General features: G+C 43.0%; 1 protein-coding gene across 5 annotated transcripts in view; it reads left to right on the top strand.

Moving 5' to 3' along the window:
* MYO1B (myosin IB) overlaps positions 1–23,332 on the top strand; it is a 151,832-nt gene that overhangs the window by 110,738 nt on the left and 17,762 nt on the right. For 3 of the 5 annotated variants that reach the window (XM_053360620.1, XM_053360603.1, XM_053360614.1), the window contains exons 14-24: positions 752–856; positions 4,385–4,447; positions 6,984–7,184; positions 8,249–8,475; positions 11,606–11,806; positions 13,809–13,902; positions 15,404–15,553; positions 16,391–16,459; positions 18,102–18,188; positions 18,496–18,582; positions 22,602–22,688. In XM_053360620.1, coding sequence (XP_053216595.1) covers positions 752–856; positions 4,385–4,447; positions 6,984–7,184; positions 8,249–8,475; positions 11,606–11,806; positions 13,809–13,902; positions 15,404–15,553; positions 16,391–16,459; positions 18,102–18,188; positions 18,496–18,582; positions 22,602–22,688 — 1,371 coding nt within the window. The remainder of the gene's footprint in view (positions 1–751; positions 857–4,384; positions 4,448–6,983; positions 7,185–8,248; positions 8,476–11,605; positions 11,807–13,808; positions 13,903–15,403; positions 15,554–16,390; positions 16,460–18,101; positions 18,189–18,495; positions 18,583–22,601; positions 22,689–23,332) is intronic. The other 2 variants (XM_053360628.1, XM_053360637.1) reach the window with 2 other exon arrangements.

Raw genomic sequence — 23,332 nt, 5'->3', positions numbered from 1 at the left:
GGTTTGGATGATCATGCCTCATTTTAATAATCTGGGTTATGAACCAGCCTTTTTCCTGTGCATGCATCTCCCTCTTTCCAGCAGCAGTTAAACCAGGAAGCCTCTAATGAATAATGATTTATCATTTCAACCTTCTGGGAAACTTTGTTTTCCAGCTGTCGAGCAAGGCAGGATCTTAAAAATCCACTTCAAACCATAGTTTAATATCCTGGCTTGGTCCAGTGCTTGATACGCATAGTTTTCCTGATTCAGATTAAACAGGAAGCTATGGTCAGCTGAAGACCTCATGGTTTGCTTGCTCATGCAGCGAAGACAGGAGCCGTGGGGCTCGTGTCACTGCTTGTTAAACTGAGATACGATTGTCTGAACAAGGCTTTAGTCATTAACATAATTATGGGCTCACACGCTGTGAATCTGTGTGTATTTCTAGCCCTGTAACTTCTTTTGGGTAGGCTGTTTTTAAGGGAAATTTTGACTTCTTTCTGATGAGTAAAAAGAGACAAGTCGTCTACCTGTAGTACTCCTGAACCAAGCACCCAGTACGAAGCGTGATTAGCAAATGGTCTTCAGGCATATATATAAATCCTGTCGTGCATGGAATAGGCGCATATCATATTAAATCTCAGAAGGTAGTCCCATTGCAAAAATCTGCTTGCAGGCCAGAGATTTGGATAGGGCTCATCTTTGGAAAAATATGCTGCCAGGCTTCCATGTGTCTCCATTGTCACTCTTTCCTAACTTTCTTTTGTAGGATAACAGCTTTGAGCAGTTCATTATTAACTACTGCAACGAGAAGCTGCAGCAGATCTTCATTGAGCTTACCTTGAAGGAAGAGCAAGAAGAGTACATACGAGAGGTAAAACCTGTTTGTTTCCTTGTGTACCTATCTACCTCTGTGCACCTACAATCCTTGTCCTTCTTGCTGTTTGCCTTAATAGCTTTTAACATGTTTTTCCTTGATGGTTGTGATGACCTTGTCAGGTACTAAACAGAACTACAGTGGTGCCTCGCAAGACGAAAAGAATCCGTTCCGCGAGTCTCTTCGTCTTGCGGTTTTTTCGTCTTGCGAAGCAAGCCTATTAGCAGCTTAGCAGATTAGCGCTATTAGCGGCTTAGCAGGCTTAGCGGATCAGCTGATAAGCGGCTTAGCGGATCAGCTGATAAGCGGCTTAGCGATCAGCTGTTAAGCGGTTTAGCGGCTTAGCGGCTTAGCGGATCAGCTGTTAAGCGGCTTAGCGGATCAGCTGATAAGCAGCTTAGCGGCTTGGGAAAAAGGGGGGGGGGAGGAAAAAAAACCCCGCAGGAACTCGCAAGACATTTTCGTCTTGCGAAGCAAGCCCATAGGAAATTCGTTTTGCGAAGCACCTCCAAAACGGAAAACCCTTTCGTCTAGCGGGTTTTCCGTCTTGCGAGGCATTCGTCTTGCGGGGCACCACTGTACCATGTTGATGTTCTGTTTGTGAGGCGTTAGTAGTAGCCCTGAAACCAGATAGGCAGTTGAAAAGACATTGATTTAAGGTGAAGTCTTTACTCCAGGTGGTATCCTTTTGACACAAAATGGTTTTGTGGAGTGGGCGATGGCATCCAAAGTTGGCAGGTAGAGAGGAGATTCACTGGGCTCGACTCTACCCAGGGCTATTTTTCAGCTAGAACTTGCCGAAACTCAGTTCTGGTGCCTCTCAGGTGGGTGCCATTGTCATTATAAGAGAACAAGGGAAACGTTCATGGTACCTCTTTTTCTAGAAAAATAGCACTGACACTAATCCGCATTTTCTTCCCCACTTTTCTTCCTGACTTTCCCCAGGCTCCTTACACTTCTCCACAATATTTAGACAGTCTACTAGAATCCAGTAACCAAAGTCAAATTTATGCTTATACACTGGTACCTTGTTTTGTGACCGGGATCCGTTCCGGAGCCCCAGCCGCTAGCTGAAAAGGATGCAGGGCAAAGCGCCGTGTCTGTGCCGTGTCTGTAGATATATTCTGTATATAGTTATATTCCAGATATAGAATATAGACACTATATTCTTCTAGATTTTTTTTTTTTTTAGAAACGAACACATTCTAAATCTGATTTGCCTAAAATCCCAAGGTCGTAAGTGCCTTCGTTTACATGTTATAGACTACAGTGGTACCTTGGGTTAAGTACTTAATTCGTTCCGGATGTCCGTTCTTAACCTGAAACTGTTCGTAACCTGAAGCACCACTTTAGCTAATGGGGCCTCCTGCTGCCGCCGGTCTGCCAGAGCACGATTTCTGTTCTCATCCTGTAGCAAAGTTCCTAACCCAAGGAACTATTTCTGGGTTAGCGGAGTCTGTAACCTGAAGCGTATGTAACCCGAGGTACCACTGTAATCTAAATACCTCGTAGCTGCATTTATTTAACACTACAATTCTGATGGCAAGTTGGCAGGTGAAAGTACCGAAGTTAAATTTCAGACATTTGGCCACACAATGATTTTGGTGTATGAACCTATAGCCCTGTTCACAAGTTACTTGTACGAACTTTGTTCTGGAGGTCCATTCTTAACCTGAAACCGTTCTTAACCTGAGGTACCACTTTAGCTAATGGGGCCTCCTGCTGCTGCCGCCGCGCAATTTCTGTTCTCATCCTGAGGTAAAGTTCTTAACCCGAGGTACTGCTTCCTGGTTAGCGGAGTCTGTAACCCCGAAGTTTTTGTAACCTGAGGTGTTTGTAACCCGAGGTACCACTGTATTTACTTTGGAGAAGGGCTATACTTTTAGCTTCGCCCCCCAGTGTTACATCTTCCTCGGACAACCATGGATTGGCCACTTTTGTATATAAAGCAACAACAGTAACTGCTTTGCACAACTGAAACCCTTTTCAACAATCGTGCACAGTAGTAGATTAAAGACAAAACCTCAGAAATATTGGGGAAAGCTGCATTTATATTGCCATATGCACTTGGGTGGTGCTAAGCATCACTTCGGATTTGGTTTGTGATGTACAGTGGTACCTCGGGTTAAGTACTTAATTCGTTCCGGAGGTCCGTACTTAGCCTGAAACTCTTCTTAACCTGAAGCACCACTTTAGCTAATGGGGCCTCCTGCTGCTGCCGTGCCGCCAGAGCACGATTTCTGTTCTCATCCTGTAGCAAAGTTCCTAACCCGAAGTACTATTTCTGGGTTAGCGGAGTCTGTAACCTGAAGCGTTTGTAACCTGAAGCCTATGTAATCTGAGGTACCACTGTACAGTGGTGCCTCGCTAGACGAAAAGAATCTCTTCGTCTAGCGGTTTTTTCGTCTTGCGAAGCAAGCCCATTGACAGCTTAGCGGATTAGCGCTACAGCTGTCAAGCGGCTTTCAGCGATCAGCTGTTAAGCGGCTTATCAGCGGAACAGCTGATAAGCGGCTTAGCGGCTTAGGAAAAGGGCGAAAAAAGCGAAAAAAACCCGCGGGGGGGGGACGCAATATTTTTTCGTCTTGCGAAGCAACCCCATAGGGAAATTCGTTTTGTGAAGCGCCTCCAAAACGGAAAACCCTTTCGTCTAGCGGGTTTTCCGTCTTGCGAGGCGTTCGTCTTGCGGGGCACCACTGTACTTGCAAAAATGGTTAACCACCCCCAAAGTGGGCTGCGTAGCCTATGCTGACCGTGTTATTTCAGCTTGTCATCTCCGTCTCAAGATGAAGGCTGAAGGCAGGGGGAAAACACACCAGCAGTTCTTGAGATGAAATTGTCCATTTCCTTAGAAACACTCCCAAGATGCACAAAAACATTACTGACCCAAAGCTTTGCACTAAAAGGGCTTTGGCTCTGTTTCAGTTAAGTGCATGGGAAATTGACACAGATTGGGGAATGGAATGGAAAGCAAACCTGGCAGCCGTTCAAGGACGCTCATCTTGCTCCAGCAACATTAGCAGCTTCTGAAGTTTTGACATAATGCTGAAGTCCTGATGATCACAAATTGCTGTGACGAGGAGAAGGGGATACAGCCCTTCATTTCCTTTAAAAACTGCAGACCCACCCCCACTCCATATCATAATAGTTCAGCTCACTTTCATCAAAGGAGATTCATATATTGGTGGTCACTATCATCTTTGTGGGATCCTGACTCTGGGTGCCTGCCTTGTGGGGCTTCCCACTAGCCCATAATTCCTTGTAATTTAAAAGCGGGTGTCAAGCCTATTTAAGGCCTGGGAGGTGAAAAGCGATTAAAGCACATACATCCTTAAGGTTTCCTTGTCTTTAGTGACCTTATTAGGGCTCAGAAGAACTGGGGTATTGTGCCAGGACTAAAAGAAGACAAGCCCCTAGCTTACTAAAATATGCTCTGGTTGGAATGGATGAAATTTTAGCAGAGTGCCTTCAAATTGCCTTCCTGCCATGGTTTTCTTCTTCAATTTCTGTGTTTTGTTTCTATAGGGTATTGAGTGGACGCACATTGAATACTTCAACAATGCTGTAATTTGCGACCTAATAGAAAATGTAAGTCATAACTATAGAAAAAATGAAATTTTCTGGAATGTTCTCATTCTTTTGATTTGATGACTGCCACATGAGAACAGGCCTTTTCTGTGGTGGCTCCCTGACTGTGGAATGCTCTCCCCAGGTAGGGATGCCGGCCATCTTCATTGCGTATCTTTAGGCACCAGGCAAAAACATTCCTCTTCTCCCAGGCCTTTGCCTAACTTTAACCATCTATGGCGTTTAAAACTGGGGGTGAGGTATTGTTTTTGTGTGTTATTATGGTATCATAGCTGTCAGCGTTTCCCTTTTTTTAAGGGCAATTCCCTTATTCCGAATAGGATTCCTCGCAAAAAAAGGGAAAAGTTGACAGCTATGTATGGTATGCATTTTTTTGTGTTTTTATATTGTGAACCTCCCTGTGATCATCAGAAGAAGGGTGCTGTAAAAATTTAAATAATAATGATAATGATTTATTTAGTTCCGAAGAATGTATTGTGGCATAGTGCTTTAAGGAGTAAGGAATTATCACTGTATGTAGTGTCGTTTGCCCACCTTCCCCCAACCTGGGGTCTTTCAGATGAGATTTTTCGACTGCAGTGCCAGCAGCCTCTGCTGGCATTGCCAATAGTCAGGGATGATGGGTACAAGATCTGGAGGGCATTAGCCTGGAGACGCTTGTAGTAAAGCATTCTGAAGGGTGGAATTGAGCAAAATACTCATATATTTTTTTAAAAAGCATTTTTCTCCCGTCCATTATAAACAACAACAAAAAACCCCTTCATCTCAGAGCGCCTTACAAGTGTCAGTGAGAAGACATTCCCTTCCCTCAGGTTTATAAACTAAAAGACACAGCACAAAAGGAAAAGGGATTGGGAGAAGAGGAGGAAAAAAGAATGTGCAGCAACCGTTTCTTAGTTGCAGAGTTTGTAGAATCACCAGCCAGAATGGAAAGACTTCAAGGAGTGGAGGAGCCAAAAGTTGCTAGTTTTTCAGCAGAGCCCCTGCAGTCCTTCCTGTCTTGCTCTCTCCTACCCTGATGGAATGGCTGCTGCAGATGGCGATTAAGGGGAGCAGGCTGATGGAGACACCGTCCAATGTCAATGTCTCATAAACTTCCCTGCAGCAGCAGCAACAGCAACAACAAAACAACAACAACAACAACTTTATTATTTGTATTTCGCCCACCTGACTGGGTTGCCCCAGCCACTCCCAACAGAATAGTAGATGAAAGTAACATTGTTCTTGAGGATTAGGTGGCAAGCTTTTAAAAAAGGTTTCCTTTCCCAATAAATAATATTTCTCTTTTGAATGCTAAACGGAACACTTTGCGTCTTTCAGTGTATGTTTCAAATACAGCATGTACTTGCAGACAGCAGCTCCTGTTGACTACCCACACTTTTACGTCTCATTAGTTCCTTGACAACGGTGAAATCTGGAGCAGTTCTTTAGCCAGCATCACCAGACACAGAAAATGAGACAGAGACACCAGCGTCTTCCTTCAACTGTCTCGCTTTGGATCATAGCTGAGCTTTGTATCGGAAGTTCAAATCGCAAGGATTTGAGAAGGAACAGTTGAAATAAAAGGCATGGATTTTAAAATGGAAAAGAATAGGTGTGCCACCAGTGAATGATACACGCTTAGAAATTTGCAGCTAAGAGACGCTATCCTATTCCACATCTCATCAGGAAGAGGAAGAAGAGATTCATCTGCTCAGTGATGCTCTTGCCAAGCACCACATTGAGGGAGCCTCAAATGGGTTTCCTCCAAGCAAAAGGGTGCAAATTCCCTCCTGAATTTTGTGACATCTCTTGGGCCTCAGTGTCTGGAGACCTGAAGAATGGGGAAGTACATCATCATCATCAAACCTTTTATTGGCATCACATACAAACATCCAAAACAAATCAATACAGAATTGCCACTTCCCCAGTGGCACAAAACATTTGCTAAAAGAAAGGAGGCAGAGCAGTCTCTCGTCACATCTCTAGGTCTCCAGGGAGATCAGACGTCTGCAATGTATTTCGACGACAAAAAACCAAATAGAGATATTTAGCCACTAACTTGGTGAGCTCCTGATCATTTGAATGGGGAAGTACCTAGGAAGTAACGAACAGGTTCAAGCCCTATGTTGGGTGAAAGATTCCTGAATTGCAAGGGGTTGGACTAGATGACCCTCGGGGTCCCTTCCAACTCTACAATGTTATAAAACAACACCCTGGTAAAGTTGGAGAAATATGTAGCCTTTTTTTGGAAACCGCTGTATATAAATGCTGTTAAATAAATCAATAAAATTTGGACATGTCCAGGTAAATCCTAGTTCGAAGTTTTAGTTGTGCTCAGCATATTGAGTTAATCTAATCTGAATAAATGCCTTTTAATGTGGAAAGGACTGTGTAGGGCAGACATACACGCAGGCTTTCAATTTTGCATTCTGACTTGAAATTTGACTTGCTAATTACCTGCTTTAGTTTGGCATTCATTTACTGTGAACCTTAAGGGATACATAGAATATTTATGCCCATCTCACATGGAATGAACCTTATTGTTGCACAACAGAATCAGAATGGAATTCTAGCCATGCTGGATGAAGAATGCTTGAGGCCAGGAGCTGTTACGGACGACACGTTCTTAGAGAAGTTGAACCAGGTCTGCGCCACTCACCAGCACTTTGAGAGCAGGATGAGCAAATGTTCACGCTTCTTGAACGACACTTCCCTGCCCCACTGTTGCTTCAGAATCCAGCATTACGCTGGCAAGGTAATGCACGTTGTATGGTTTTATACACAAGGCTAACATTCCAGCTTTGGGCAGCTTGAAAGCATGCTTGCCGTAGATGTCCCAAGGTGAGATAGTGAGTCGAAAAAAGAGATGCACAAATTACTGCAGATACAGCCTTCCTTCATGTTTCCACTGCAGCCATCCCAGTCGGGAAGAGATAAGCCAGAACACCGTTTAAAGTAGCTTCTCTCTTTTGTTTATGGTGCACACAACTGGGATCAGGAAGGGGCTTAAAAGTAAAGGTAAAGGGACCCCTGACCATTAGGTCCAGTTGTAGCAGACTCTGGGGTTGCGGCGCTCATCTCACTTTATTGGCCAAGGGAGCCGGCGTACAGCTTCCGGGTCATGTGGCCAACATGACTAAGCCGCTTCTGGCGAACCAGAGCAGCACACGGAAACGCCGTTTACCTTCCCGCCGGAGCGGTACCTATTTATCTACTTGCACTTTGATGTGCTTTCGAACTGCTAGGTTGGCAGGAGCAGGGATCAAGCAACGGGAGCTCACCCCATCACAGGGATTCGAACCGCCGACCTTCTGATCGGCAAGTCCTAGGCTCTGTGGTTTAACCCACAGCGCCACCTGCGTCCCTAGGAAGGGGCTTAAGGCAAGGGAAATTTGTGGTCTCTTTTAATATAGTTTACTTAACATGCAGCAGGGGAACCATCTAGAGGGGCCAAGGGGCCGAACAGCCCCCTCCCTGAATTTTTCAAGGAGGGGGCCTGACCCCATCAATATTTCGCCGCCTGCGATGGGCCTCACCGGGTCTACTTGCTGCTGCGGCAGGCCCTGTCAGTCCTTCCTGCGATTGTGGCGGGCCTCTCCGGGCCTACCCACGACTGTGGCAGGTCTTGTAGCTTCCTGTCACCATGTGATAACACATGTGTGCACTGGGCACCCTCAAAGTTGGGCAGGACCCAGTGCCTCTGACATTCAGCAATAATATTTTGGAGGCATTAGCCATTTGTTCTTGTCTTTTGTTTCCGCCCTTCCCTTGGATTGATTATCTCTTGTTCATTGAGACACTCTTGATTCGCGTTGTTAGGTGATGTATCAGGTAGAAGGATTTGTCGACAAGAACAACGACCTGCTTTACCGCGACCTGTCCCAGGCCATGTGGAGGGCCAACCACTCCCTCATTAAAGCACTCTTCCCAGAAGGAAACCCGGCCAAGATTAACCTAAAGAGGCCCCCAACAGCAGGTTCGCAGTTCAAGGCTTCCGTGGCAACCTTGATGAAGAACTTGCAGACCAAAAATCCCAACTACATCAGGTAACCAAGGAATCCAGTTCCATGGCCTTGTAATGCAGCATAATGAAACAGTAACTCATTGCTACTGAAAATGCTGGAGCCACATGAAGCATTTGACCAACTGGAATGGGCTTTTTGTCTTTCTAAAACTTTTTGAAATTACTCTATCTGGGGGTGGAATTACCGTATTTTTTGCTCCATAAGGTATACCGGACCATAAGGCACACCTAGTTTTAGAGGCTTCTGGGGCTGCCGGGGGAAGCCCAGATAACCCCCCCCCCCAGCCCAAAGAGCAAAGAAGCCAAGACAGCGAGTAGGATCCACCCCGCTTGCTGTCTTGGCTTCTGCCATAGCCGTGTGCAGCCTCTCCCACTCGCTGTCTTGGCTTCCTCTTTAGCGGCTGGAGAGGCTGCGCGCGGCTATGGCAGAAGCCAAGACAGCGAGCAGGATGGGTCTTTAGCGGCTAAAGAGGAAGCCGGATGGATCCCGCTCGCTGTCTTGGCTTCCTCTTTAGCCGCGCGCAGCCTCTCCCGGCCGGAGGGGCTGCGCATGGCTATGGCAATACCCCCCAGAAGCCCACAGGAGCCGCACACCCTTTAAGGATCGTGTGGCTCCTGTGGGCTTTTCTACGAGGAGGGAGAAGGGACTGACTGGCTGCGTCAGTCCCTTCTCCCTCCTGGGGAAAAGCCCGCAAGAGCCGCCCGGTGCTTGTGTGCGGCTCTTGGGGGCTTTTCCTGCCTGCTTCCCCCCTGCATTCGCTCCATAAGACGCACACACATTTCCCCTTACTTTTTAGGAGGGGAAAAGTGCGTTTTATGGAGCGAAAAATACGGTGCGTGTGCTATAACATAACTTATTTAGTACTTAATGGGCAGTAGTGAAAACCAATGATTGGGGGGGGCGAGTTTGCTTTGAACTTTGTTCACATATTAAACAGGGATGTCTCTGAACTACCCTGTTTGTTTTATCTCCCAAGCCCTTCAATGTTTACATTGCAGGGGAATGATGGAGTTACAAGGTACACCATAGAAGGCAGAGAACATCTAAGTTCATTTGCTGATGACATTGTGATAATGCTGTAAGACCCGATAGAGGTCTTACCAGATATAATTAAGGAGTTGGCGTGGTATGGGGTGGTTGCAAGGTTAAAAGTTCATTATGAGAAGCCTGTAGTGTAAACATGGCTCCCAAATTGCAAGGCCAAGTGTGCTATGGGGATCCCACCTTACATTAAATCACTCTTGAGATCTGGGAGTTCAGATTCCAAAAGATCTAAGTAAACTTTGTGCTTTGAACTTATGCTCGGTGCTCAGAAGAATTAGGAAAGAAACAAAAAGCTGGATAAGCTGAAAGTTGTCCCTTTTAGGCAGAATAGCAATAAAAATGTCAAACCTCCCCAAGCTGTTATTTATGTTTCAGGTGTTTCTCATTTTTAATTCCGGGAAAGGCTCTTTGAAAATGGCAAGCTTCCATTAATAAATTTATTTTCTGAGAATGAAAGGGCCAGGCTGGGCTGTGGTTTACTATGCAGAAGGACAATCCATATGGCACGAGGAATTCCACATTAACTTTTTTAAAAATAAAAAAACAAAGCTTGTCAGTAATGTCACTTAATTTATTTAATACTGGGTGATAAAGGCAAGGTCTTGTTGGGCATGCGGTGGTCAGGATCAGAGACGGTCGCTCTGCAGGCACAACCTTTCCCTTCCAATAAACTCCCATACAATTGCAAATCTTCATAATGTGTTCACATGGTGCATGTTTTGTAGTCTGGAAAGCATAGCAATCCAAATTAATCCCAAGTACGTGCCCCTGGTACCAATATATTAAATCATTCACCCTTCTACAGTGCAGACAGAGAGACACAGTTTCAGGGACTGAAAAGGAGAGAGACTGTACCAGCCTAAGGCCTTCTGTATAACACCTATCCATTTACAGACCAGTAGTTGAGAGATTGATTAACCACGACTGAACTCAACTGGCTTAATGTCCATCCAAGCTGTTACTTTATTTCCAACAGGGAGATTTGGGAGCAAGGGACTAAAAGTCTCTCTCACAGTTTGTGGCATTAGTTTTGGGTTCAGCGGATGAAGGGAGAGACCTGATTTCAGATATATATTCTGCAGCAGCAGAAGAGCAAAGGTGGAAAGCCGTAGGGTGATTTGAGTGGGAGATAGAGGGGTGGAAATTCTACCTAATCAATAGGATAGCTTCTGGAAAATGAAGGTGCTGGGACTGGTTCCCCGTATGTCAGAGAGAATACATAAAAACCCACAGATCGTATTAAAGCACAATGAGATTCATACATGTCCCCAGAGTGCTGGAGGGGTTATGAGTCAGTGGGGTACATGCATTCATCTATGGTGGAAGTGCCCATATCTAGCAAGACTTTGGGATAAAGTACTCAAGGAGATCAACACTACTGTGGGGCAAACAATTGTTAGAACACCAAAATCAATGCTATTTTCACTATTAGACTCTGAGGGAGGCGGTTGTAAGCTTGAACAGAATTACAAACCAGGAAGGTTAAGAAAAAATCACTTTTCCTTATAGACATGATTAGATTTAGAACCTAATTAATAGACTAGTGACAGCACAACTGTGGAAGAGCAAAAGGACTCCTTGTTTTATATCTCTGGTGCAGTGAACGTTACAGAGAAGCTTACACATCAAATCCATGTCATCAAGTGACAAGCAAAACAGGATGCCTTTTCGGGGCGTAGAATTAAGTAGTTCTATTTTGCATTCTAGTAAGACTACGACAGTACAAGGCTCTGAGCCCCAGGGCTTCTTTGGCAGGAAGGAAAGGATACAAATTTAATTAGTAAATAGGGACACTTGCAATTCGATATGCAGCTATTTGGAAAAATAATGAGCCAAGTGTCTCTGGAATTACCATAAGTTAATGTTTATAATGTCTTAAGATCCATTGTCTGATGAATATGATAACCGTGATTGCCTTCTATATTTAATCCATAATGCGAGAGAAGATTATGTTACCTGTTTTAGTCATTTATTGTTGTTTCTGTCTGAGACGTGCAAATGATTGCAGTCAATTGCATGTTAAACCAACTGAGTGGAAAAGAAATAGTTGTGCTTGTGTAGCAGAAATTATTGTGCAATATCTTAATGAATGTTCTTTTTCATGCAGATGCATTAAGCCCAATGACAAAAAAGCAGCACATATCTTCAACGAGGCTCTAGTTTGTCATCAGGTCCGGTATTTGGGTCTGCTGGAAAATGTCCGTGTCAGAAGGGCAGGATATGCGTTCAGGCAACCTTACGAGCCTTGTCTAGAAAGATATAAAATGCTTTGTAAACAGACATGGCCACACTGGAGAGGTCCTGCCAGGTAAGAGTCGTTAACTAATTAGTGCAGGTGTACTGGTATGGCACTGTGTGTGGTGTAAACCACTGAGCCTTGGGCTTGCCGATCAGAAGGTTGGCGGTTCAAATCCCCGCGACAGGGTGATCTCCCATTGCTCTCTCCCAGCTCCTGCCAACCTAGCAGTTCAAAAGCACGTCAAAGTGCAAGTAGATAAATAGGTACCACTCTGGTGGGAAGGTAAACGGCATTTCTATGCGCTGCTCTGGTTTCGCCAGAAGTGGCTTAGTCATGCTGGCCACATGAACCGGAAAAGCTGTCTGTGGACAAACAGCGGTTCCCTTAGCCAGTAAAGTGATATGAGCGCCGCAACCCCAGAGTCGTTCACGACTGGACTTAACTGTCAGGGGCCCTTTACCTTTTTATTGGTCTTTATTTGGCCCAGCGCCAATTGCTTAACATGCCTATGGGATTGCATGCTCTTTCCAGCAAAAAAACCGACCTCTTAAGCCACACCCTATTAACTTCAATGCTCTTTGCCCTTCCTGGATTTCAAAATGCTCTCAGGGAGCAAAACATGGTGCCATAATTTTGCATGTTGCTACAAAGGTTCTTCACATGACTTGAAGGTATGCAAAATTGTGGCCTCTGCACCTGATTCTTGAAATTGACTTCCACGTCATCTGTATGGCGCAGAGCCAGTTACAAAACTATCCTGTGGAGATGCGATCCCAAGGAAATCATATTCAGTAAAAGGCATACAATGATCGGACAACCATTGATTGAAGAACTATTGTATTGTTTCCATCAAAGCTCCTCTCATCTTTTTATCTACATACCTTTCCTATTTTAAATTGCAGATTTATTTTGTCTTGTGGCAACCCTAATTAAAATTAGACATGGATTAACCTTTCAATTTCTGGTTCGTGTCTCTTTCACATGTTTTCCCCACAATTCCACTCCATTTTGCTTTAATCTGCACTTTCTATAAATTAAATACATATTTTGTTACATTTAAACTGCCAAGAACTGTGAAATCTGTTTGGAGAGCTTAAGTTCGATTTGTACATAAGTTTGAGAGGTGGGGTTCAGGACATTTCCGCTACAAATTCACAAAGAGGTACCTTGGTTCTCAAACTTAATCGGTTCCAGACGTCCGTTCCAAAACCAAAGCGTTCCAAAACCAAGGTGCACTTTCCTAAAGAAAGTAATGCAAAACGGATTAATCCGTTCCAGGCTTTTAAAAACAACCCCTGAAACAGCAATTTAACATGAATTTTACTATCGAGACCATTGATCCATAAAATGAAAGCAATAATCAATGTACTGTACTATAAAATAAGACAGTATTGTAGATGATAAAAATTAAAATTAATTTTTTTTCTTACCTGCACTGATGATAGTCATTGTTTGGATGGGGGCTTTTATCCATTCCCGCAGTCACACAATCATTCAGTAGCTGAACTGGGTTCCACACAGTCACAAAAACAAATTAACAAAAAAAGCCTCAAAAAAACAACAACTGCAAAATAAATAGCAAAATCAAAAACATAATCTGTTCCAGAAGTCTGTTTGACCTCTGAAATGTTCGAAAACCTGGGTGTGGCTTCTGATTGGTGCAGGCGCCCTGGAAACAACAGCAGACAACCGCATCGGATGTTCAGCTTCGAAAAATGTTTGAAAAGTAGAACGCTTACTGCCAGGTTTTCGGCGTTTGGGAATCAAGGCGTTTGAGTACCAAGGTACCACTGTACCTCTGTTTAGAACATTGCTTTGTCAATTTCACAATCTGGCTGGAACTTTCTAATCCTTAATGACTTTATCAGAGCAGACATTGTATACCATTTTCACATCTGAAGCACAAGTGTTTGCAAACAGAATAGATAACAATTACTGGTCTTTTTTTAAAGTGCCTATGCTAAAGCAAAGTTTTCCCTTTAATAATATGATTATTGTATTCTCAGCCTGTGTAAGAGGTGCTGCTTTTGAGAGAGAGGGGTAAATTGCTTCCATTTGTTTTCTGTTGTAGAGCTGGTGTAGAGGTATTGTTCAGTGAGCTGGAAGTCCCTGAAGAGGAATATTCCTTGGGAAGATCAAAAATATTCATCCGCAACCCAAGAACAGTATGTGAACCAATTTTTCTTCTATTACGGCAAAGGCGGCTCAAGTACATTTGTCTCTTTCTTCCTACTCCTCCTCTTTACAAGATATCAAGAGTTTTAAGGCCAAATTCAGGTTGTTGGGTGATGGAGGGCTAAAGCTTAGGTTTTGGAAAGAAGAGGGAAATAAATTTAATCCAGCATATTTTTTTACTTGTCACTTTGACATGCCATCTAACAATTGTATCACGCATTCCTCAAAAAGTTGGTTTTGTGTGGGCCTCAGTTGCAGACAAAAAAAGCAGCTTGTTAAAGTTCGTTTGTTGCATTCCACCTTCGCTCCTTAGCTGTATTTTGACATCACAACAACTCTTAGTCCCGGGTAAAAGGCAGAATAGGAAGGACAAGATGACAACACTTGCAGTTTATAAACTGACTGCTTACAGACGTAGACTTTGTTTGGATAAATGTGACAACACTTGGAATGTAGTAGGCTGTTAAAATCTACATATGTATTAGGATAATAACACTGTATCAATTTATATAAGAATCTATGGGAGAATATTACATTGCATTTTTGTATATATAAATTTCTTATACACAACTCTGCTCTTTTTTTAACCTAACTTTCCCCCTCTTTATCACTTTATTTCTTTATAATTGAAATTCTTTCAATAAAATATTAGTATTAAATTTTTTTTTAAGTACAGTCATACCTCAGGTTAAATATGCTTCGAGTTGAGTCCGTTCGAGTTGCCGTTTGCACATGCGCAGACGCTTAAAATGACGTCACGCGCATGCACAGAAGCGGCGAAAAGCGACACGCGTGTGCACAGACGTGCCATCGCTAGTTACGTTTACCTCTAGATGCGAACGGGGCTCTGGAACGGATCCCGTTCGTATCTAGAGGTACCACTGTATAGGAATGGATTGTTCCTAGTTTGAGTTGCAGCTGGGGAATGCCCTTTCTGAATGCAGTCCCATGTAAAACTCCTTGCAGGCAAAAAGCCAGTACACCAGTGAGAGGTTCAAGCTTGCTCCCTGCAGAATTGGTTTTTCTCATGAGGATTTTTGTTTTCAAACATAGGGGGCATTTAAAATATAATCTCTCCACCCACATTGTCAAACAGTGCTGCCCGTTGTACCACCTCTGGTCTCTGATACCTCGCTGCCACCTCATTCTGCGTGCGTGTGCAAAATCTAAAATAACTTAGGTGTCAAACATTTTGCTCTTCCTTCTTGTTAAGTTGTGGGCGAACATATCAGACGACACAGCGATTCTTCAAACAGCTCTTGTTTATTCAGAGGCCATAACAGAACTGAGCTGAAGGGTTCAGTCAGCCTGCTTATATAGAGCTCCACTACAACGTTACTGTAGCAACTTTCTAAAACTATCCAATCACTGAACGTCACTTTCGATCCTTCATTTGCATAACTATCTACAGTACCCCCCTGCTGGCCCAGGGTGAGAACTTCAGTACATAACACTTCTCGTTTCTCCTTCCTGCCCCCAACCCCCCCATAGCTCTTCAAATTAGAAGATCTAAGAAAACAGCGCCTTGAGGATTTGGCTACCCTGATCCAGAAGATCTACAGGGGCTGGAAGTGTCGCACACGTTTTCTTCTCATGAAAAGGAGTCAGATTGTGATTGCTGCTTGGTACAGGAGATACGCAGTAAGAAAATATTATATGTGGGGCTTTTTTAATCCTGTCCCTTCTCAAGAGTTCGGTGCAGTTAGCAATACTTAGCTAAAAATAAAAATTGTGACATCTGTGGTTAAACTAAAGTACCCAGTGAAATTTTTTAAAAATGGCTGTAAACTCAGAATTGTGCCCTGCTTTTATAGTGAGTATTCTTGGAAGGTGCTCAGGTTTGGATGTTGGTAAGTCTTGCCACAGCTTTGTAATCTTAAAGCAATTAGTTGAGGTATGCGTCTTAGAGTACCCTTGGTTGGTCTCAATGTGCACTTTTAATTCAGCTTGAAAAGCCATAGAAACAGCAGTAGAGCTCTTGGATCCAAAGCAGACGTAGTTTGGTTTGGTGCCTTAATCCGGATTCAGGTTCCAAATGCCCAGTGAAACCATGTTTTTTCCCCCTTTAAATTTGCTTGGCTAAAATATGTCTCCAGGTGACATGTATAAGGAGACGCCTTGTGAGCCGCGAGGCTGAGTTGATCAGAAACTGTCTTTAACCAGGTTTTGCTCATTGCCGACGTAACTCTTAACCATTGTCGATACAGCCATGGTTTGCAAACCCGCTACAAACCATGGTTTCAGGTGCTGGTTAGTGGCTAATTATTGACCATGGTTTAGTTATTTAGACACAATGCCTATTCACACATTGCTTTTAGAAGTGCAGTGTGCTTCTAGCAAGCAGGTTGTATCACTCACCGGGGCAGTCCCTACATAACATGCATCCCTAATAGAACCAGTACAAAGTGTGTGTGACAAGCTGGGTATATTTCAGTTATGTAAAACTCTGATTCATTCTTGTTTAAATTTTCAATGCAGCAACAAAAGAAGTACCAGCAGATCAAGAGTTCTGCCATCGTGGTGCAGTCTTATATCAGAGGATGGAAGGTGAGAAAAAGTCAATTCAGCCCCTTGGGTTGTAACTACGTCATCCACGCCCAGCTGCTGCCTCTCTGCGGTAGAGAAAAGGGGTATTTGTACCTGTGTTTTATTCCCAGATGTGTATTTGGACTCCTAGGTTGACGCGGAGGCAGTGCAGGGAAATAAAAGTGTTAAACCCTCGTTTGTTCACTTATTCTTACCTGCGAATCACACCCTGCCGTTGGAAAACCTTGTTGTTGTTTATAAAAAGGATGTAATTACAGTGGTACCTCTGGATGCAAACGGGATCCGTTCTGGAGCCCCGTTCGCATCCTGAAGCGAATGCAACCCATGTCCGTGCATGTGTGGGTCACAATGCTTAACCAGAAGCAACTTCAACCTGAAGTATGACTGTAATGGATTTACTGCTTTGCGGTGTAGAAGCAGCGACTGGGGTTCAGAAAGGCAAGCTGGACATGCGAGATGTAGGTCCAACCATAATGTTATTTAAAAACAAGTAGGACTGCTTAGAATGTGCTGAAAGAATCGGAAATAAAAACCCAGTCAAGCAAAATGTGGTTTGCCAGAATGCTGTTTGGATTATTCTTAAAATGATATGCTATTCCCCCCCCCCCCCGATTTCGTTTTGTTTAACTTAAGCTTTCTCTAGAATCTGTTTTACGTGCGTTTGCTGATTTATTTTGAAAACTTGAGTAGTTGTGGCTTAAAATCCCAAGCCACCAGTAGAATTAGATGGGCCCTGGAAATCTGGTTTAGGTGCCACTCCTACTCATGTATCAATAACTGATTTGAAGACCAGTGCTGTTTCCCGCTGCCCTAGGAGTTTTGCAATGCTGCCTGATTTTGTGTCCTGAGGCCTACATTGTGGAAGACACTGGGCAGTACTAGATTACACCAGAAAGGCATAATAATAATAATAATAATAATAATAATAATAATAATAATAATAATATATTTATACCCCACCCATCTGGCTAGGTTTCCTTCAGATGTCTGGCTGCCTTCAGATGTCTTCTAAAAGTCAGATAGTTGTTTATTTCCTTGACATCTGATGGGAGGGCATTCCACAGGGTGGGCGCCAAAACAGTAGTACCTCAGGTTAAGTACTTACAGTAATTCATTCTGGAGGTCCATTCTTAACCTGAAACTGTTCTTAACCTGAAGCACCGCTTTAGCTAATGGGGCCTCCTCCTGCTGCCGCGCCACCGGAGCATGATTTCTGTTCTCATCCTGAAGCAAAGTTCTTAACCTGAGGTAATATTTCTGGGTTAGCGGAGTCTGTAACCTGAAGCGTATGTAACCCGAGGTACCACTGTACTGAGAAGGCCCTCTGCCTGGTTCCCATAACCTCACTTCTCACAGTGTGTGAACTGCTAGAAGGCCCTCGGCGCTGGACCTCAGTGTCCAGGCTGAATCATGTGGGTTGAGACGCTCCTTCAGGTATACTGGACCAAGGCCGTTTAGGGCTTTAAAGGTCAGCACCAACACTTTGAATTGTGCTCGGAAACATACTGGGGATGGAATAATTATGAAATGTTTGCCTTGTCTGGGAGTCTGAAGTGGGCAGGTGGGCATCAGATCACTCTGTTATCTTAGCTGTATTTTAAGCCCTAACTCTTCTTTGGCACGGGCTATTGCCGTTTCACAGGCTCGAAAGCTGCTCCGTGAACTCAAGCATCAGAAACGCTGTGAGGAAGCTGTTACGACTATTGCCGCTTATTGGCACGGAGCTCAGGTAAGAAAACACAAGCCGGCTTCTGTTTGTTTCCGAGCCAGCTACGTGGTACAAAGGTTGCCTTTCGATGGAAAGAGTGGCAGAAATGTTTTCAGCTGCTTCCTTCACTTCACTTGAGTTTTTCCCACTTCCCTCACCCCACTCCAAGCTGTGCTTTTCAGTCTAAAAATCCAGGCACACTCTTTTCATTTATTCTGTGTGAAACGGCTTCCTTTCTGTCCATTGGGAAAACTGAAGCAAACTCTCTTCTTTTCTTTCCTTTGTCTCTTTCAAAACTTCCCGCAATTCATTTTCAAATGCACCGCAGGCGCGAAGGGAGCTGAGGCGGCTGAAGGAGGAGGCTAGGAATAAGCTTGCTATTGCTGTTATTTGGGCTTACTGGCTTGGATTAAAGGTACTACATGCAAGCGTCATGTGCCCCCTTCCCTTATCCCACTCACTTTTTTTAAAAAGCAAGAATTAATCATTTGTGCTGGCTTACTAAACAGGAGCATGCCACTGCTGATAGCCTTTCCTTTACATCTTTGCCCCACTTAACCTGAAAAAAATTCCATAAACTAAAAAAAAAGTCAAGCATGCCCAGCTTTTTAGCACTAATTGCTTGTTAAGAAGCCATAAAGCATCTAGACTGAAAAAGGGGCTCTAAAATGTATTTAACTAAACTTGCATGTCTCGAAGCAAAGGCCCTTTTATTAGCATGCACATGCAGTAGTAATTTTATAGGTTCCCACGCTAAGTGCTGAGGGGGGGGGGAATGTTCTATTAATTAAATTCACAGCAGTGCACATAGGTTCTAACCCATGTCCTAATATTTCACAATTTGTAAGAAAGTGTTGGGTTTGTTTGTTTTTTTAATGCCAACAGAATTTATGTTCTAAATTTCTCATTTTTTATAGAATAATAATAATAATAATAATAATAATAATAATAATAATAATAATTTATTTTTTATACCCCACTCTGGGCGGCTTCCAACAAAACACTAAAATACAATAACCTATTAAACATTAAAAGCTTCCCTAAACAGGGCTGCCTTCAAATGTCTTCTAAAAGTTTGGTAGTTATTTTTCTCTTTGACATCTGGTGGGAGGGCGTTCCACAGGGCAGGTGCCACCACCTAGAAAGCCCTCTGCCTGGTTCCCTGTAACTTGGCTTCTCGCAGCAAGGGAACCGCCAGAAGGCCCTCAGCGCTGGACCTCAGTGAGAACGTATCAAATGTCAGGCCTACAGGTGTCAAAGGGCTCTTCAGGGTCCTCAATGTGGTCCATCGCACCTTATCACTTGCGTTATTGAGCCATCTTCCAGTGGCCATCAAACCATACCTTTAGTTGCGCAAAGGGGCAAGCATACTAATGGCTTGCTGCATGCCATCACATTGCGCTCCCTGCAGGGTTTGGCAGCTCAGGGAGCGCTACTGTAATTGGCAATTTGCTAACATTTGCAGCCAAGGTTCAGAACTGGGAACAGAAGCAGTCAGTAGACCGGGCATGCGAGAGATCAAGCAACCAATTAACACTAAATCCATTGCTTCTGGTAAATGGGCCCCTAGAGGGCCGTGGGAATTTGTGTCCCGGGCTTTTTCGACTCATCTACCCACTGTACCCAAGGGGCGCATTGTTTGCCAAGTGTGAAAGGTGTAGGTGAGCGTGTTGGCCTCTAAAACTGGTGCGTGGTGCTGATCACCAGCTGCATCTGAGCGCTATGTAAATCTAGAGAATACTTAATTTCAGGCTCCACTTTTAAATATGGAGGTCTGGCTGGAGGAAACATGGATCTTATTGGACTAGAGCTTCTCCGAGATTTGGTGTTTAATACCAAGGACTATAAAAAGAACCAGCAGAGAGGAATTGAGAGAGAATTAAGAGCCTCGGACGTGAGATCTCCAGGCTGACAGTAGATGGACTGATGGACGTTTGTTGGGGATTGAAACCGGGAAAGGGGGGGGTGGAGTTTGGGAATCCAAAGGGTGTATAATTTAATTTGTTCTGTTTTTATTTTGTTTGGATATTGGTATGAAAATTGGGGAAATCGTGGAAGGGAATTTAGGCCGACTTTAGAAAAAGGTTTAAAGAATAAGCAAATGATGTATAAATATGAAGTCTATAAGGTAAAATTGGTTTTTTTTAAAAAAATAACTAAATATAAAAAGGTTTAAAAATAGGGACAAGAACCTGTTGAACCAACAATCTGAACTGGAATACAAGAGGGAGAGGTGTGGGGAAGTCAGGAAAATAAGGATTGTGAATTTTATGTGTTTTTAATTTTTTTTTGTTTTGATTTTTTATTGTATTATGCTGAAAATCTTAATAAATATCATTTTTTAAAAAAAGTAAATCTAGAGAATACTTAAAATTATATATAACCCTTTAGGACTTTGGGAAGAATATTGCCGATATGATAGTTGACATTAGTCATATCTTTTTAAAAAATGACACAGGAAAATCCCAAGAGGAATAGTCATACCAAATCTAAATCTTAACAACAACCTTGGGGTTAAATCCTAAAAACTTTGGTCGGCCCTCATGCATGTTCACTTCATCAAATCTGGCCCTATTTAAAAAAAGTTTGGGCACTCCTGGTTTACAGTGAGCAACTGACTGCACAATATTGATACAGAGGAAAGAAGAAAACGTGCGCTATGTAACAAAAGCTCCTCCCTAGAGAACGTTCTTTTGAAACAACTAACTATACTGAAGAGCCTTACCAAATGTGGCTGTACCTTAGGGGGAAGTAAATGCCACCTGGAACATCACTATTTGCTGCAGCTGTTTTATATATATATATTGTATGGTAAAATGCTCCACTTAGGTGAAATGATTCAACGGTTTGGGCTTTAGTAGTGATATACCATAAAAAGTAGCTTGAGGGTTATAGGTTTAATTTGGAAAACCAAGCTGGTCTGTTTGCGATAGCTGTCAAAGTAAACTAGCATTGAATCACGTCATGTGGTTGTTGGCCCCTTTGGAGTGGAAATTTACTTTGGGAAACAACTGGAAATTCTCCTGCAAGATAGCTTTGACTGATTTGTTTGAGGAAAAGTATTTTTATAACAATAACAACAACAACAACAACAACAACAACAACAACAACGATAATAATAATAATAATAATAATAATAATAATAATAATATAAATAATAGGTGCTTGGTATGACCAGCCTCTTGATCCATAGAATTTCAGATGTTTATTTGATTTGGTGATCAAATTGCACAGGGCACCACCATGTAATTCAAACAAAACAAAACAAAACAAATACAAACAACGTCTTCCCAAAAACACTTTAGGCATGAGGGGTTCATAAACTGAACCTGTTTATGAAACAATCATCAATTGCTGACCATAAGCAAAAATATCACTGAGATTAAATTGATAGTTGCCTGAACCCTAATGACACTGCAATTCCCTCCAACATTTGTATGCCATTTACTAAGAACTTAAATGCGCTTGTGTGAACTTCTATTTGAATACAGACTTAAGTAGCAGAGCATGCTTTTGTTATGGACTGCAAAATTTGCAAGACAAACATTCTGTGAGATGAGCTATGTATCAATGCTGCAGGTGCATAGCTACAGCTGCTGTTAGCGTAATGCTATACTCAACCATTTGAACTCTGAAGATGCCTATCCTCTACTAACCCTAAAATACCCAAAAGCAATAACAGAACCTCATGGCCATACAGAATGTATAGATCTTTAACATCCCTTTTTGTGTTACCCATTGCCTGTGTATCACACATACTGAAGTCATGTTGATGTGATGTGATGTTCATGTATGTTTCTGTGTGACATCAAAGAAGAAGCTCTTTTACAAGATTTTGGAAGAAAGTGCATTGACACCCAAAATTGTATAAGGCTGGCCTAAACTGGGGTCCTTAAGTACTTCATGTTCAGACCTTAGTGTTTTAAGGGGACGTGTCCTAATGTTTTACCTGGAATAACAACCCTTTGGGCTGCAACTGTGCAGAAAGTTTTCTGTTTTAAATTGAGAGCTATGCAGCATTTGCCAGACCTAACATGCCATATGAGAGTGCCAGAACCCAGGGAACCACCTTAATTTTATAATGAATGATTTTAGAGTGTTGTTTGTGTTGTACTTTTGTATTGTTTATTGTTGTTAGCCGCCCTGAGCCCAGCTTCGGCTGGGGAGGGCGGGATATAAATAAAATTTATTATTATTATTATTATTATTATTATTATTACTCTTACTTCTCTTCCCTCCTTGGTGAAGCAGCGCTGAGGGGTCTGCTTGCACTTTCACCCTCTCTTCACCCTTTCATGCTGGGGTTCTAAAAATTGCATACTGTTCTTCCATCTTCCTGTATTGGCTTGTTCTATCAGTGGGATAATTCTGTTCCTGGTCATTGTGCTTACCTGCATCAGGCTGTCTCTGTGATTCACTGTCTAAACCTTTTAGGCTCGAAGGGAGTTGAAACGCTTGAAGGAAGAGGCTAGGCGTAAGCATGCTGTTGCAGTCATTTGGGCTTACTGGCTTGGACTAAAGGTACTCTCTTAAACGACTCCCTTATGTCAATAATGAACTCAATAAAAAGCGTGCTCTCTACTAACGCATAATCAACCTCTGGTGCTGTGAGATTGCTCTAGCAAGCATGACCTTTAAGGAAATTATTCTTTCCCATAGATTAGACTCTTAGAAACAAGCAAGCAAAATGGCGTTGCAGATTATGCCAGACAACTTTATGTGTGTGCGTTTTCAAATCTATGCAGCTGTTTCAAAAACATTGCTAATCTTACCAGCAGTGTGACTTATCAAAGGGATAATAAATTTTAACCAATAGGGGTGTCATGGCAGCTATTGACACCAGCTGGCATTGGCGACAATTCAAGTAATGGCAGACAATTCTTTTCTGAACCACCTTTTGCTGTTGTGTGACGATAGCTCTCTGCTTTCGTTGGTACATGATTGTCCAGAATTACTAAACGTTAAGTATGCTTAATTTTCCTTCTGATGAGGACTGATCCCTGCCGGCAAATGGATTACACCCACATGGAGGGACTATTTGTGTGAGCGGATGCTTCTAGGGGATGGGGGCAAGAGAGGAGGCTAGATATGTGACCGCTGCAATTTCTGTGGCTGCAGCAAAACTCCTCCTGCCACAGTCATATAGGAATCGCAGCAGCCACACA

The sequence above is a fragment of the Podarcis raffonei genome, chromosome 1, assembly GCF_027172205.1.
Source record: "Podarcis raffonei isolate rPodRaf1 chromosome 1, rPodRaf1.pri, whole genome shotgun sequence".
Classification (NCBI taxonomy): Eukaryota; Metazoa; Chordata; class Lepidosauria; order Squamata; family Lacertidae; genus Podarcis; species Podarcis raffonei.
Note: the sequence above shows the minus strand (reverse complement) of the source record. Positions and strands in the feature narration are given on the sequence as shown.